Raw genomic sequence first — 16,787 nt, 5'->3', positions numbered from 1 at the left:
AGCACCCAGCACCCTCAGCCATGGGATGCAGGACCCTGGGGAACGGGCTGTGTGCTCAGCACCCTGCAGGATGTGTGCTCATCACCCTGGGGCTGGGGAGCTCAGCACCCTGCAGGATGTGTGCTCATCACCCTGGGGCTGGGGAGCTCAGCACCCTGCAGGATGTGTGCTCATCGCCCTGGGGCTGGGGAGCTCAGCACCCTGCAAGATGTGTGCTCAGCACCCCAGGGCCATGTCCTCAGCACCCCAGGTTTGGGTAGCTCAGCACCTCTAGTCTGTGTGCTCAGCACCCCAGGTCAGAGTAGCTCAGCACCTTGGGGCTGTGTCCCAGCAGCCTGGGCCACGTGCTCAGCACCCAGGGTCATGTGCTCAGCACCCAAGGGCATGCGCTCAGCACCCTACAGGCTGTGTGCTCAGCACCCCAGATCTGGAGAGCTCAGCACCTTCAGTCTGTGTGCTCAGCACCCTTGAGCTGGGTAACTCAGCACCCTGCAGGCTGTGTGCTCAGCACCCAAGGCCGTGTGCTCAGCACCTGGAGCCACGTGCTCAGCACCCAGGGCCACGTGCTCAGCACCCAAGGGCATGTGCTCAGCACCCCAGGGCCATGTGCTTAGCACCCCAGGGCTGGGGAGCTCAGCACCCTACAGGCTGTGTGCTCAGCACCCCAGACCTGGAGAGCTCAGCACCTCGGGGCTGTGTCCCAGCAGCCTGGGCCATGTGCTCAGCACCCAGAGCCGTGTGCTCAGCACCCAGGACCGTGTGCTCAGCACCCTGGGGCTACTTGTGGGGCTGCAGACTCTCCAGCAGGACGCGTTTGTGGGAGGGCTCCAGCACCCCGGCCTCCTCCAGATCCTCCTCCGTGATGTCACTGCAGGGGGGGCACAGCATGGGGCTGGCTGCACTGCCAGGGGGTACCCCAAGGCCTGGGGGGGTACCAGGGGGGCTGTGGGGCACAGGATGAGGCTGGCTGCCCTGCCAGGGGTACCCCAAGGCCTGGGGGGGTACCAGGGGGGCTGTAGGGCACAGGATGGGGCTGGCTGCCCTGCCGGGGGGTACCCCAAGCCCTGGGGGGGTACCAGGGAGGCTGTGGGGCACAGGATGGGGCTGGCTGCTCTGCCAGGGGGTACCAGGGGGGCTGTGGGGCACAGGATGGGGCTGGCTGCTCTGCCAGGGGGTACCAGGGGGGCTGTGGGGCACAGGATGGGGCTGGCTGCCCTGCCAGGGGGTACCAGGGGGGCTGTGGGGCACAGGATGGGGCTGGCTGCACTGCCAGGGGTACCCCAAGCCCTGGGGGGGTACCAGGGGGGCTGTGGGGCACAGGATGGGGCTGGCTGCACTGCCAGGGGGTACCAGGGGATATGTGGGGCACAGCATGGGGCTGGCTGCACTGCCAGGGGTACCCCAAGGCCTGGGGGGGTACCAGGGGGGCTGTGGGGCACAGGATGGGGCTGGCTGCCCTGCCAGGGGTACCCCAAGGCCTGGGGGGGTACCAGGGGGGCTGTGGGGCACAGGATGGGGCTGGCTGCACTGCCAGGGGTACCCCAAGGCCTGGGGGGGTACCAGGGGGGCTGTGGGGCACAGGATGGGGCTGGCTGCTCTGCCAGGGGGTATCAGGGGATATGTGGGGCACAGCATGGGGCTGGCTGCACTGCCAGGGGTACCCCAAGCCCTGGGGGGGTACCAGGGGGGCTGTGGGGCACAGGATGAGGCTGGCTGCCCTGCCAGGGGGTACCAGGGGATATGTGGGGCATAGGATGGGGCTGGCTGCTCTGCCAGGGGTACCCCAGACCCTAGGGGGTACCAGGGGGGGGCTGTGGGGCACAGGATGGGGCTGCCTGTCCTACTAAGGGGTACCAGGGGGGCTGTGGGGCACAGGATGGGGTTGGCTGCCCTGCCAGGGGGTACCCCATGTCCTCCCAAGGGGTACCAGGGGGGCTGTGGGGCACAGTGGGGGTTGGCTGCCCTGCCAGGGGGTACCCCAAGCCCTAGGGGGGTACCAGGGGGGCTGTGGGGCACAGGATGGGGCTGGCTGCCCTGCCAGGGGGTACCAGGGGGGCTGTGGGGCACAGGATGGGGCTGGCTGCCCTGCCAGGGGGTACCCCAAGCCCTGTCAGGGGGTACCAGGGGGGCTGTGAGGCAAAGAGAGGTCTGGCTGCCCTGGCAGGGGGTACCCCAAGCCCTGGGGGGGGGACCAGGAGGAATGTGGGGCACAGTGGGGCTTGGCTGCCCTGCCAAGGGGTACCCCAAGCCCTGGGGGGGTACCAGGAGGAATGTGGGGCACAGTGGGGCTTGGCTGCCCTGCCAAGGGGTACCCCAAGCCCTGGGGGGGCAGCAGGGGGAGGGGTTGGTGCCCACCTGAGGAACTCGAGGTCGTCCCAGCCGTTGCGCAGCAGCCCCTGCTCGTACCGCTCCAGCCCCAGCGCCCGCAGCCACTCGCCCACCCCGGGCACGGGGCCCATGGCACGGACCCCCTGGCACAGAGCCTGCAGCAGCCACAGGGTCACACACACAGCCCTGGCACAGAGCCTGCAGCAGCCACAGGGTCACACACACAGCCCTGGCACAGAGCCTGCAGCAGCCACAGGGTCACACACACAGCCCTGGCACAGAGCCTGCAGCAGCCACACACACTCATGTGCTGGGACCAGTATGGGCAGCCTGCAGGGTCCCAGATCATGCTGGGACCAGTACAGCCAGTCTGGAGGATGCCCATGGTACTGGGACCAGTATGGGCAGCGTGGAGGATGCCCAGTTGCACTGGGACCAGTATGACCAGTCTGGAGGATGCCCATGGTACTGGGACCAGTATGGGCAGCCTGCAGGATCTCAGATCATGCTGGGACCAGTACAACCAGTTTGGAGGACGCCCATGGTGCTGGGACCAGTATGGGCAGCCTGCAGGGTCCCAGATCATGCTGAGGCCAGTACAACCAGTTTGGAGGATGCTCATGGTACTGGGGCCAGTACAACCAGTATGGAGGATGCCCATGTTAACTGGACCAGTACAGCCAGTCTGGAGGATGTCCGTGGTACTGGGACCAGTACAACCAACCTGAACAATGCCCAGTTGCACTGGGACCAGTATGATCAGCCTGCAGGATGCCCATGGTACTGGGACCAGTATGGGCAGCCTGGACATTGCCCAGAGTGCTGGGACCAGTATGGGCAGCCCAGAGGGTCCCAGATCATACTGGGACCAGTACAGACAGTTTGGGAGATGCCCATGGTACTGGGACCAGTATGGGCAGCCTGGACATTGTCCACTGTACTGGGACCAGTATGGGCAGCCTGCAGGGTCCCCCATTGCGCTGGGGCCAGTATGGCCAGCTTGGAGAATGCCCATGGTACTGGGACCAGTATGGGCAGCCTGGAGGATGCTCACTGTATTGGGACCAATAAGACCAGTCCAGAGGGTCCCAGTCCATGCTGGGACAAGTACAGCCAGGCTGGACAATGCCCATTGTGCTGGGACCAGTATGGCCAGCCCAGAGGGTCCCCAGTTGCACTGGGACCAGTATGGCCAGTCACCTCCACACCACAGTGGGACCCCCCAACACACACACACAGAGACACACACACACCCCACCATGGGGGTCCCTGCCCAGCCCCTCTGCCCCATCCCAGCTGCTTTTGGGGGTCACTGGGGGGTCTCAGCCCTCCCTCCAACACCAGCCCCTCTGTCACATCCTAGGGGGCAGAGGTTTGGGGGTTCTGGGGGGGGAGTCTCAGCCCTCCCTCTGCCCCATCCTGGCTGCTCTTGGGGGGCATTGGGGTGTCTCAGCCCTCCCTCCAACACCAATCCTTCTCCCATCCTGGCTGCTCTTGGGGGTCACTGGGGGGGTCTCAGCCCTCCCCCCAACACCAGCCCCAGTCCTCATCCGAGCTGCTCTTGGGGGTCACTGGGGGGTCTCAGCTCTCCCTCCAACACCAGCCCCTCTGCCCCATCCCAGCTGCTCTTGGTGGTCACTGGGGGTCTCAATTCGTCCTCCAACCTCAGCCCCTCTCCCATTCTGGCTGCTCTTGGGGGTACTGGGGGGGTCCCAGCCCTCCCTCCAACACTAGTCCCAGTCCCCATCCCAGCTGCTCTTGGGGGTACTGGGGGGGTCCCAGCCCTCCCTCCAACACTAGTCCCAGTCCCCATCCCAGCTGCTCTTGGGGGTCACTGGGGGGGTCTCAGCCCTCCCTCCAACACCAGCCCCTCTGCCCATCCCAGCTGCTCTTGGGGGTTACTGGGGGGGGTCTCAGCCCTCCCTCCCTCCCTCCCTCTGCCCCATCCCAGCTGCTCTTGGAGGGGTCACTGGGGGGTCTCAGCCCTCCCTCCAACACCAGCCCCTCTCCCCCATCCTGGCTGCTCTTGGGGGTCACTGGGGGGTCTCAGCCCTCCCTCTCTCCCTCCCTCTGACCCATCCTGGCTGCTCTTGGGGGTACTGGGGATCTCAGCCCTCCCTCCAACACCAGCCCCTCTGCCCCATCCCAGCTGCTCTTGGGGGTTACTGGGGGGAGTCTGAGCCCTCCCTCCCTCCCTCTGCCCCATCCCAGTTGCTCTTGGGGGGCATTGGGGGGGTCCCAGCCCTCCCTCCAACACCAGCCCCTCTGCCCATCCCAGCTGCTCTTGGGGGTCACTGGGGGGGTCTCAGCCCTCCCTCCCTCCCTCTGCCCCATCCCAGATGCTCCTGGGGGTTACTGGGGGTCTCAGCCCTCCCTCCAACACCAGCCCCTCTGCTCATCCCAGCTGCTCTTGGGGGTTACTGGGGGGGGTCTCAGCCCTCCCTCCCTCCCTCTGCCCCATCCTGGCTCCTCTTGGGGGTCGCTGGGGGTCTCAGCCCTCCCTCCAACACCAGCCCCTCTGCCCATCCCAGCTGCTCTTGGGGGTCACTGGGGGGTCTCAGCCCTCCCTCCAACACCAGCCCCTCTCCCCATCCCAGTTGCTTTTGGGGGTCACTGGGGATCTCAGCCCTCCCTCCCTCCCTTTGCCCCATCCTGCCTGCTTTTGGGGGTCACTGGGGATCTCAGCCCTCCCTCCAACACCAGCCCCTCTGCCTATCCCAGCTGCTCTTGGTGGTCACTGGGGGTCTCAATTCGTCCTCCAACCCCAGCCCCTCTCCCATCCTGGCTGCTCTTGGGGGTCACTGGGGGGATCTCAGCCCTCCCTCCAACACCAGCCCCTCTGCCCCATCCCAATTGCTCTTGGGGGTCACTGGGGGGAGTCTGAGCCCTCCCTCCCTCCCTCTGCCCCATCCCAGTTGCTCTTGGGGGGGTCACTGGGGGGTCTCAGCCCTCCCTCCAACACCAGCCCCAGTCCCCATCCTGGCTGCTCTTGGGGGTCACTGGGGGGGTCTTAACCCTCCCTCCCACCCCCCCCCCCCTCTCCCCACCCCCCAGGACACAGGGGGCGGGCTGTGGGCAGTGCCAGGGGGTCTCACTCACCTCCTCAGCCAGGTCCTCCTGGATGCTCTCTCGGATGGAGTGTGGGGGGAAGGCGAGGGGCTGGCAGCGGGGGGGCGGCTTGGCCAGCGGCGCCGTGGTGCCAGCAGCCCCCTTCCCCCTCCCAGCACCATACTCCACCTCACTCAGCGTCTTGGCCATCTGCAGCACGGAGCAGGAGCGATCATCCAGCAGCCCCCCAGGGCTGGGGGTCCCAGCAGCCCCCTCCAGCCCCAAGGCAGAGTGAGGGGGCAGAGGTCGGGGCTGCAGCTTGGGCTGGGGGGGCTCTCCGGCCAGAGGCTCCTTGGGGAAGGGGTTGGGGGGCTGCTCGAGCTCCCTGGGCAGTGGGGGCGGGGGGAAAGCTGGGGGGGGCAGGTTGAGGGTCCCCAGCTCCTCATCTGACGAGCTCCTGTGGCCGTCAGCGGCGTCGCCCTCGTGGCACATCCCGGTGGAAAGGTGCCGGCGGCGCTCGGGCGGCTGCCCCTTGGCTTTGGGGGCTGGGGGCTTCCCGGGGTCCCCAGGGGCCAGCAGCTGGTGTGGGACCCCCTCCAGCACGTAGTAAGCTGGGTTGTTGAAGCTGTTCTTGGGAGGCCCCCCCTCAGCCTCCAGCTTGGACCTGCAGGGGGGTGGCACAGGGGGCACCGGTGGGTGGGCACGGTGAGGGGAGGGGGAGTGGGCATCCCCCCCCCCACTGCAGCCCCCCAACCTCACCGGCTCGGGGGGGTTTCATCCCTGGAGGGGCCACGGAGTGGGGCTGGGGGCCGGGGGGCTGCTGCTGTGCTGCTCTTCTCAGGCTCCTCCGGGGGCTTCACGGCGCTGGGGGGCTCAGCAGCGGGGGGCTTGCGGCCCACAGACCTGGGCAGGCACAGAGGGGGGTCCTGGGGGTCGCTCAGGGGGTGGGGGTGGGGGTGGAGAAGCCCCTGGAGCTGCTGGAGCCCAGTCCTGAGCTCAGAACTCCTCCAAAACCCCACTTTTCTCCTCAAAACCCCACCAAAATTTTCCTTGTCCCTCAGAACTGCACCAAAACCCCCATTTTTCTACTCAAAACTCCATCAAAACCCCACATTTTCCCTCAAAACTCAACCAAGATGCCACTTTTCCCCCTCAGAACTCCACCCAAACCCCACTTTGCCCCTCAAAACTCCTCCAAAACTTATTTTTGCCACCAAAAATCCACCAAAATGACACTTTTCCTCCTCAAAACTCTCCCAAACCCCATTTTTCCCTCAAAACTCCACCAAAATACACTTTTTTCCCCTCAAAACTCCACCAAAACCCCACATTTTCCTTTCTAAACCCCACTTTTGCTCTCAGAAAGCCCCAAACCCCCACTTTTTCCCTCACAAGCCCATCAAAACCCCCTTTTCACCTCAAAACTCCACCAAATCCCCACATTTTTCACTCCAAACTCCATGCAAGCCCCACTCTTCCCCTCAGAACTCCTCCAAAACCCCACTTTTGTCCTCAAAACCCCACCAAAATCTTCCTTGTCCCTCAGAACTCCACTAAACCCCCATTTTTCTACTCAAAACTCCATCAAAACCCACATTTTCCCTCAAAACTCAACCAAAATGCCACTTTTCCCCCTCAGAACTCCACCAAAACCCCAATTTGCCCCTCAAAACCCCTCCAAAACTTATTTTTGCCCTCAAAACTCCACCAAAATACACTTTTCCCCCTCAGAACTCCATCAAAACCCCACTTTGCCCCTCAAAACTGCACTAAAATCACTTTCTTCCCCCTCCAAAGTCCCCCAACACCTATTTTTCCCCTCAAAACTCCATCAAAACCCCACTTTTTCTCCTTAAAACTCCACCAAACTGCATTTGTGCCCTCAAAACACCCCCAAAACCCCATCTTTAAGCTGAGAACTTCACCAAAACCCCACTTTGCCCCTCAAAACTCCACCAAAATCCCACATTTTCCTTTCTAAACCCCACTTTTGCTCTCAGAAAGCCCCAAACCCCCACTTTTTCCCTCACAAGCCCATCAAAACCCCCTTTTCACCTCAAAACTCCACCAAATCCCCACATTTTTCACTCCAAACTCCATGCAAGCCCCACTCTTCCCCTCAGAACTCCTCCAAAACCCCACTTTTCTCCTCAAAACCCCACCAAAATCTTCCTTGTCCCTCAGAACTGCACCAAAACCCCCATTTTTCTACTCAAAACTCCATCAAACCCCACATTTTCCCTCAAAATCCAACCAAAATGCCACTTTTCCCCCTCAGAACTCCACTCAAACCCCAATTTGCCCCTCAAAACCCCTCCAAAACTTATTTTTTCCCTCCAAAATCCACCAAAATGACACTTTTCCTCCTCAAAACTCTCCCAAACCCCATTTTTCCCTCAAAACTCCACCAAAATACACTTTTTTCCCCTCAAAACTCCACCAAAACCCCACATTTTCCTTTCTAAACCCCACTTTTGCTCTCAGAAAGCCCCAAACCCCCACTTTTTCCCTCACAAGCCCATCAAAACCCCCTTTTCACCTCAAAACTCCACCAAATCCCCACATTTTTCACTCCAAACTCCATGCAAGCCCCACTCTTCCCCTCAGAACTCCTCCAAAACCCCACTTTTCTCCTCAAAACCCCATCAAAATCTTCCTTGTCCCTCAAAACTCCACCAAAACCCCCATTTTTCTACTCAAAACTCCATCAAAACCCACATTTTCCCTCAAAATCCAACCAAAATGCCACATTTTCCCCTCAGAACTCCACCCAAACCCCACTTTGCCCCTCAGAACCCCTCCAAAACTTATTTTTGCCCTCAGAACTCCATTAAAACTCCACTTTTCCCCCCATAACTGCTCTAAAATCACTTTTTTCCCCTCCAAAGTCCCACAACACCTATTTTTCCCCTCAAAACTCCATCAAAACCCCACTTTTCTCCTCAAAACCCCACCAAAATCTTCCTTGTCCCTCAGAACTGCACCAAACTCCCATTTTTCTACTCAAAACTCCATAAAACCCCACATTTTCCCTCAAAACTCAACCAAAATGATACTTTTCCTCCTCAAAACTCTCCCAAACCCCATTTTCCCTCAAAACTCCACCAAAATACACTTTTTTCCCCTCAGAACTTCACCAAAACCCCACTTTTCCCCTCAAAACTCCATCAAAACCCAACATTTTCCCTCAAAACTCCACCAAAATGCCACTTTGTCCCTTAGAACTCCTCCAAAACTTGGTTTTGCCCTCAAAAATCCACCAAAATTCCATGTCTTTCCCTCAAAACTCCACCAAAACTCCACTTTTCTCCCCAAAACTGCACTAAAATCACTTTTTTCCCCCTCCACAGTCCCCCAACACCTGTTTTCCCCTCAAAGCACCCCAAAACCCACCTTTTACCTCAGAACTTCACCAAAACCCCACTTTGCCCCTCAAAAATCCACCAAAACCCCACATTTTCCTTTCTAAACCCCACTTTTGCTCTCAGAAAGCCCCAAACCCCCACTTTTTCCCTCACAAGCCCATCAAAACCCCCTTTTCACCTCAAAACTCCACCAAATCCCCACATTTTTCACTCCAAACTCCATGAAAGCCCCACTCTTCCCTCAGAACTCCTCCAAAACCCCACTTTTCTCCTCAAAACCCCACCAAAATCTTCCTTGTCCCTCAGAACTGCACCAAACTCCCATTTTTCTACTCAAAACTCCATCAAAACCCACATTTTCCCTCAAAACCCAACCAAAATGCCACTTTTCCCCCTCAGAACTCCACCCAAACCCCACTTTGCCCCTCAGAACTCCTCCAAAACGTTTTTCCCCCCAAAACTCCACCAAAACCCCCCTTTTTCCCCCAAAACTGCACTAAAATCACTTTTTTCCCCCTCCACAGTCCCCCAACACCTGTCTTTCCCCTCAAAACACCCCAAAACCCACCTTTTACCTGAGAACTTCACCAAAACCCCATGTGCCCCCCCAACCTGCCATTCTGTGCCCCCTGCTCCCACACAGCCCCCCAGCCCATACCCCCTGCCCCCCTCATCCCCCATCCCATGCCCCCTTCCACCCCCCATCCCATGCCCCCCAGCTCATGCCCCCTCCACCCCTCCACCCCCCATCTCATGCCCCTGGCCCCCCAGCTCATGCCCCTGCCCCCCAGCACCCATCCCATGCCTCCCCAGCTCCCCAGACCATGCCCCTGTCCCAACCCCATCCCATGCCTCCTCAGCCCCCAGACCATGCCCCTGCCCCCCCAACCCCATCCCATGCCCCCCAGCTCATGCCCCCCACCCTCCACCCCCCATCCCCTGCCCCCAGCCACCCAGCTCATGTCCCCTCCACCCCTCCACCCCCCATCCTATGCCCCCCATGCCCCCCACCCATGCCCCCCTCCACCCCCAGTCCCTGCCCCCAGCCCCCCAGCTCATGTCCCCTCCACCCCTCCACCCCCATCCCATGCCCCCAGCCCCCCAACTCATGACCCCTGCCCCCCAGCACCCATCCCATGCCCCAGCCCCCCAGCTCATGCTCCTGCCCCCCCAAATCCCATCCCATGCCCCCCTCCATCCCCCATCCCATGCCCCTTGCCCCCCAGCTCATGCCCCCTCCACCCCTCCACCCCCATCCCATGCCCCCAGCCCCCCAGCTCATGACCCTGCCCCCCAACCCCATCCTATGCCCCCCTCCATGCCCCAGTCCATGCCCCCCAGCTCATGCCCCCTCCACCCATTCACCCCCAGCCCCCCACCCCCTGCCCCAGCCCCCACCCCCTGCCCCAGCCCCCGCCCGTACCTGCCGTGCTCCTGCGTGCCCCTGGCTCCGGGCAGCCCCTTCCCTTTGCCCGCCGCCGCCTCGTCCTTGTCCACGCTGATCCACTCTGTGGGGGCCGGGTTGGGGGGTGCGTGAGGCTGTGTGTGGGGTGTCCCCCCCTCCCGCAGCGCCCCCCTCGGGCCTGGCACGGGGGTCCCACCGTAGAGCCGCTCCCTGGTGCCGCAGCGCTCGGCGGGCACTCGCACCCGCATGCAGCCGCGGATGTTGCCGCTCTCCTCGCCGCGGTGCGACAGGAACGTCAGGAACTGCTGCGCTGTGCTGCCGATCATGGACTTGAGCGCCAGCACGCACTCCCCTGCAGGGCCACAGGGGTTAAACGGGCGGGGGTGAGACCCCAGACCCACAGCCATGCCCCACAGTGCCCCCAGACCCACATAGATCATGGACTTGAGCGCCAGCACACACTCCCCTGCAGCACCACAGGGGTTAAACGGGCGGGGGTGAGACCCCAGACCCACACGGTGCCCCCCGTGCCCCCACACTCCCAGCCATGCCCCACAATGACCCCAGCCCCACACAGATCATGGACTTGAGCGCCAGCACGCACTCCCCTGCGGCGCCAAAAGGGTTAAACGGGAGGGGGTGAGACCCCAGACCCACACGGTGCCCCCTGTGCCCCCCACACCCCCAGCCGTACCCCACAGTGCCCCCAGCCCCACATAGATCATGGACTTGAGCGCCAGCACGCACTCCCCTGCGGCAGCACAGGGGTTAAACGGGAGGGGGTGAGACCCCAGACCCACAGTCATGCCCCACAGTGCCCCCAGACCCACACGGTGCCCCCCTGTGCCCCCCACAGTGCCCCCAGCCGTGCCCCACAGTGCCCCCAGCCCCACACAGATCATGGATGTGAGAGCCAGCACGCACTCCCCTGCGGGGCCAAAAGGGTTAAACCAGAGGGGGGTGAGACCCCAGACCCACACGGTGCCCACTGTGCCCCTAGACACACAGTCTGTGCCCATCGTGCCCACAGACCCACAGCCCGTGCCCCCCATAGCCCCAGACTCACACAGTGCTCCCTGTGCCCATCACACTCCCAGCCATGCCCCCCATGCCCCCAGACCCACAGTCTGTACCCACCATGCCCCCCCCCCCCCCCCCCCCCCCCCCCCCCCCCCCCCCCCCCCCCCCCCCCCCCCCCCCCCCCCCCCCCCCCCCCCCCCCCCCCCCCCCCCCCCCCCCCCCCCCCCCCCCCCCCCCCCCCCCCCCCCCCCCCCCCCCCCCCCCCCCCCCCCCCCCCCCCCCCCCCCCCCCCCCCCCCCCCAGACCCACAAAGTGCCCCCCAAGCCCCCAGACCCACAGTCTGTGCCCCCCATGCCCCCAGACCCACACAGATCATGGATGTGAGAGCCAGCACACACTCCCCTGCGGCGGCACAGGGGTTAAACGGGAGGGGGGTGAGACCCCAGACCCACAGCCATACCCCCCAATGCCCCCAGACCCACAGCCTGTGCCCCCCGTGCCCCCAGACTCATAGCCCATGCCCAGTGTGTTCCCAGACTCACACATTGCCCCCTGTGCCCCCAGACTCCCAACCTGTGCCCCCTGTGCCCCCAGTCCCACAGCCTGTACCCACCGTGCCCCCAGACCCAGACAGTGCCCCTCTTGCCCCCCACACCCCCAGCCGTGCCCCCCAGACACACAATCTGTGCCCCCCGTGCCCCCAGCCCCACACAGATCATGGACTTGAGAGCCAGCACACACTCCCCTGTGGCAGTAAAAGGGTTAAACGGGAGGGGGGTGAGACCCCAGACCCACACAGTGCCCCCCTTGCCCCCCACACCCCCAGCCATGCCCCACAATGACCCCAGCCCCACACAGATCATGGACTTGAGCGCCAGCACGCGCTCCCCTGCGGGGCCAAAAGGGTTAAACGGGAGGGCAGTGAGACCCCAGACCCACAGCCGTGCCCCACAGTGCCCCCACACCCACACGTTGCCCCCCGTGCCCCCAGACACACACAGATCATGGACTTGAGCGCCAGCACGCACTCCCCTGTGGCACCACAGGGGTTAAACAGGAGGGGGTGAGACCCCAGACCCACAGCCATGCCCCACAGTGCCCCCAGACCCACACGGTGCCCACTGTGCCCCTAGACACACAGCCTGTGCCCCCCATGCCCCCAGCCCCACACAGATCATGGACTTGAGCGCCAGCACGCACTCCCCTGCGGCACCACAGGGGTTAAACAGGAGGGGGTGAGACCCCAGACCCACAGCCATGCCCCACAGTGCCCCCAGACCCACACGGTGCCCACTGTGCCCCCAGACCCACAGCCTGTGCCCACAGTGCCCCCAGCCCCACACAGATCATGGACTTGAGCGCCAGCACGCACTCCCCTGCGGCACCACAGGGGTTAAACGGGAGGGGGGTGAGACCCCAGACCCACATGGTGCCCCCCGTGCCCCCCACACCCCCATCTCTGTCTGTGTCCCCCAGCCCCACACAGATCATGGACTTGAGCGCCAGCACGCGCTCCCCTGCGGGGCCAAAAGGGTTAAACCAGAGGGGATGAGACCCCAGACCCACAGCCATGCCCCACAGTGCCCCCACACCCACACGGTGCCCCCCGTGCCCCCAGACCCACAGCCATGCCCCACAGTGCCCCCAGCCCCACACAGATCATGGATGTGAGAGCCAGCACGCACTCCCCTGCGGGGCCAAAAGGGTTAAACAGGGTGGAGGTGAGACCCCAGACCCACAGCCATGCCCCACAGTGCCCCCAGACCCACACGGTGCCCCCCGTGCCCCCAGACCCACAGCCATGCCCCACAAAACACCCCAAAACCCACCTTTTACCTGAGAACTTCACCAAAACCCCACTTGCCCCCCAACCTGCCATTCTGTGCCCCCTGCTCCCACAGCCCCCAATCCCCTACCCCCTGCCCCCCTCCATCCCCATCCCGTGCCCCCAGACCCCCAGCTCATGCCCCCTCCACCCCTCCACCCCCCATCCCATGTCCCCCGTGCCCCCCACCCATGCCCCCTTCCAACCCCCATCCCATGCCCCTGGCCCCCCAGCCAATGACCCCTGCCCCCCTCATCCCCCAGCCCATGCCCCCTGCCCTCCTCCACCCATCCCATGCCCCAGCCCCTCAGCTCATGCCCCCTCCACCCCCCATCCCACGCCTCCCTAGTCCCCCAGCCCATGCCCCCTCCACCCCTCCACCCCCCATCCCATGCCCCCCATCCATGCCCCCCTCCACCCCCCATCCCATGCCCCCAGCCCCCCAGCTCATGACTCCTGTCCCCCAGCACCCATCCCATGTCCCCAGCCCCCCAGCTAATGCCCCCTGCCTCCCTCCACCCCCCATCCCATGCCCCCTCCAACCCCCATCCCATGCCCCCAGCCCCCAGCTCATGCCCCTGCCCCCCAACCCCATCCCATGCCTCCCCAGTCCCCAATCCCATGCCCCCTGCCCCCCTCATCCCCTATCCCATGCCCCCTGCCCTCCTCCACCCATCCCATGCCCCCAGCCCCCCAGCTCATGCCCTCTGCCCCCCCACCCCCCGTCCCATGCCACCCCAGCCCCCCATCTCATGCCCCTTGCCCCCCAGCTCATGTCCCCTGCCCCCCCCAGACCCCAGCCTGTGCCCCTTGCCCCCCAAGGCTCCCTCCTGCCCCCTCAGCCCCCCAGCTCATGCCCCCTGCCCCCCAGCCCCCTTACCCCCCATCCCATACCCCCCTCACCCCCTGCCCCCCATACCCCCCTCACCCCCTGCCCCCCATATCCCCCCACCCCACGCCCCCCACACCCCCCTGCACCCCATATCCCCCACCCCATGCCCCCCACACCCCCTGCCCCCCATATCCCCCCATCCCATGCCCCCCATACCCCCCTGCCCCCCATATCCCCCACCCCACGCCCCCACACCCCCTGCACCCCCAGCACCCACCGTAGGACTCGTATCCATCCAGGGACTTGACGCTGAGCAGGAGGTGCTGGTCCTGCAGGTACTCGATGTCAGACAGGATGGGTTTGAGCTGGGGGGGGCAGGGGGGGGCTGTGAGGCTCGGGGGGCGCAGGGGGGGTGTGGGGGGTCGCTGCCCCCTGCCCAGCCCCCTGCTCACGGTGGGCAGCTGCCGAGCCGACCACTGCACTTTGAGGAAATTGATGTTGTCGCTGCTCTGGGCGTCGTTCTCGAAGCTCTTCTTGAACTCTGGGGGGGGGACACACAGCTGTGACCCCCCCTCACCTCCACACACACCCCCCCACCCCGGGACCCCCTGCCCCCAGCCCCAGGGACCCCTGAGCCCCACGCAGGACACCCTAAACCCCCCCCAGGGCTGTCAACATCTCCCCAGGGGCTCCCAGAGCCCCCCAAGGGACCCTTAGAGACCCCCTCCTGGCTCTCTGAACCCCTCCCAGGGACCCCCCAGGACCCCTTTGACTCCCTGAGCCCCTCCCAGGGACCCCCCAAGACCCTCCAGGACCCTCAAGACTCCCCCAGGGGCTCCCAGACCCCCCAAAGCTTCCTCAGACCCCCCCAAAGGACCCCCAGGGACCACCCCCCCAGCTCCCTGAGCCCCTCCCAGGGACCCCCCAGGACCCTTTTGGCTCCCTGAGCCCCTCTCAAGACCCCCCAAGACATCCAAGACCTCCCCAGGGACCACAAGACCCCTCCCAGGGACCCCCCAGGATCCTTTGGCTCCCTGAGCCCCTCCCAGGGACCCCCCAGGACCTTCAAGACTCCCCCAGGAGCTTCCTCAGACCCCCCCAAAGGACCCCCAGGGACCACCCTCCAGCTCCCTGAGCCCCTTCCAGGAACCCTCCAGGATCCTTTTGGCTCCCTGAGCCCCTCTCAAGACCCCCCAAGACATCCAAGACCTCCCCAGGGATCATGAGACCCCTCCCAGGGACCCCCCAGGACCTTCAAGACTCCCCCAGGGGCTCCCAGACCCCCTCAAAAGCTTCCTCAGACCCTCCCAAAGGACCCCCAGGGACCACCCCCCCAGCTCCCTGAGCCCCTCCCAGGGACCCCCCAGGACCCTTTGGGCTCCCTGAGCCCCTCTCAAGACCCCCCAAGACACCCAAGACCTCCCCAGGGACCACAAGACCCCTCCCAGGCTTCCTGAGTCCCTCTCAGGGATCCCCCCAGGACCCCCCAGCACCCTCAAGACTCCCCCAGGGGCTCCCAGACCCCTCCAAAGCTTCCTCAGCCCCCCCCAGGGATCCTCCCAGAGATCCCCCCCAGCTCCCTGAGCACCTCCCAGGGACCCCCCAGGACCCTTTTGGCTCCCTGAGCCCCTCCCAGGGACCCCCAGGACCCCTCTGATGTCCTGAGTCCCCTCCAGAGACCCCCCAGGACATCCCCAGGGGCTCTCAGACCCCTCCCAGGCACCCCAGGAGCCCCTCAGGACCCTCTGAGACCCTCAACATCCCCTCCAAGGACCCCCAGGATACCCCCAAGACCCTCCCAAGGGTCATCAATCCCCCCAGAGTCCCCCAGAGCCCCCCCAGAGCCCATCCCAGGCACCCTCACACCTTCCAGGGACCCTCAAGACCCTCTCAGGGCCCCCCAGAATGTCTCCCAGCCACCCCAGGAGCTCCTCAGGACCCTCTGAGACTCCCAACACCCCCTCCAAGGACCCCCCAGGATACCCCCAAGACCCTCCCAAGGACCACCAGCCTCCCCAGAGCCCCCCAGAGACCCGTCAGGAACTCCCCAGGCACGCTCACACCTTCCAGGGACCCTCAAGACCCTCTCAGGGATCCCCAGAATGCCTCCTAGGCACCCCAGGAGCCCCTCAGGACCACCTGAGGAGCCTCTCAGGACCCCCTGAGACCCCCCCAAGACCCTCCCAAGGGACCACCAGCCTCCCCAGAGCCCCACCAGAGCCCACCCCAGGCACCCTCACACCTTCCAGGGACCCTCAAGACCCTCTCAGGGACCCCCCAGAATGTCTCCCAGGCACCCCAGGAGCCCCTGAGGAGCCCCTGAGCCCCCCTGGGACCCCCTGAGGACCCCCTGAGCCCCCCCCTTGCCCTCACCCTCGAGGCAGGTGGAGTAGAACTCGATGAAGAACTTGCTGCGACTGGAGGTCTTGACGATGGCCTCGATGCTCTCGAACTCGATGTGAGCCTGTTCCGAGGCCTTGGACAGCCCTGAGGGGTCCCAGGGGGGTGAGACCCCCCCTCAGAGACCCCCACGGCCTGGGGGGTGATGGGGGGGGCTGGGGTTGGGGGGGTCACTGGGCACCTTTCTTGGAGACAAACTGGGAGGTGACCCCCACCTCGAAGGAGGCGAAGACGGGCGAGTGGTCGCTGGTGACGATGTCGTCGGTGCAGCCTGCAGGGGAGGGGGCTCAGGGCACTGACCCCCCCGGGGACCCCCCCTGGGAACCCCCCCAGGGACTCACAGACACCCCAGATGCCCACAGAGCCCCCAGATGCCTCTAAGCCCCTCCAGACCCCTCAGGGATCCTCAGATCACTCTAGAGACCACCCCAGGGACCCCTGAGGTGCCCCCAGACCCCCCCACAGATGCCCCTAAGCCCCTCCAGACCCCCCCAGAGAACCCCCCAGGGACTCACAGACCCCCCCCAGATGCCCCTCAGCCTCTCCAGACCCCTCCAGACCCCA

At 64.4% G+C, this 16,787-nt stretch overlaps 1 protein-coding gene across 1 annotated transcript in view; it reads right to left on the bottom strand.

The window, feature by feature from the left end:
- LOC133629621 (phosphatidylinositol 3,4,5-trisphosphate 5-phosphatase 2-like) overlaps nucleotides 1-16,787 on the bottom strand; it is a 17,503-nt gene continuing 716 nt past the window's right edge. The window contains exons 2-11 of the mRNA XM_062020313.1: nucleotides 16,405-16,494; nucleotides 16,197-16,310; nucleotides 14,276-14,364; nucleotides 14,101-14,188; nucleotides 10,343-10,498; nucleotides 10,165-10,249; nucleotides 6,136-6,279; nucleotides 5,428-6,040; nucleotides 2,356-2,483; nucleotides 1-868 (exon numbers count right to left, since the gene is read on the bottom strand). Coding sequence (XP_061876297.1) covers nucleotides 778-868; nucleotides 2,356-2,483; nucleotides 5,428-6,040; nucleotides 6,136-6,279; nucleotides 10,165-10,249; nucleotides 10,343-10,498; nucleotides 14,101-14,188; nucleotides 14,276-14,364; nucleotides 16,197-16,310; nucleotides 16,405-16,494 — 1,598 coding nt within the window. The 3' untranslated portion in view covers nucleotides 1-777. The remainder of the gene's footprint in view (nucleotides 869-2,355; nucleotides 2,484-5,427; nucleotides 6,041-6,135; nucleotides 6,280-10,164; nucleotides 10,250-10,342; nucleotides 10,499-14,100; nucleotides 14,189-14,275; nucleotides 14,365-16,196; nucleotides 16,311-16,404; nucleotides 16,495-16,787) is intronic.

This window comes from Colius striatus, chromosome 1, assembly GCF_028858725.1.
Source record: "Colius striatus isolate bColStr4 chromosome 1, bColStr4.1.hap1, whole genome shotgun sequence".
NCBI classification, from domain to species: Eukaryota; Metazoa; Chordata; class Aves; order Coliiformes; family Coliidae; genus Colius; species Colius striatus.
This window is presented reverse-complemented; position numbering and strand designations above follow the sequence as displayed.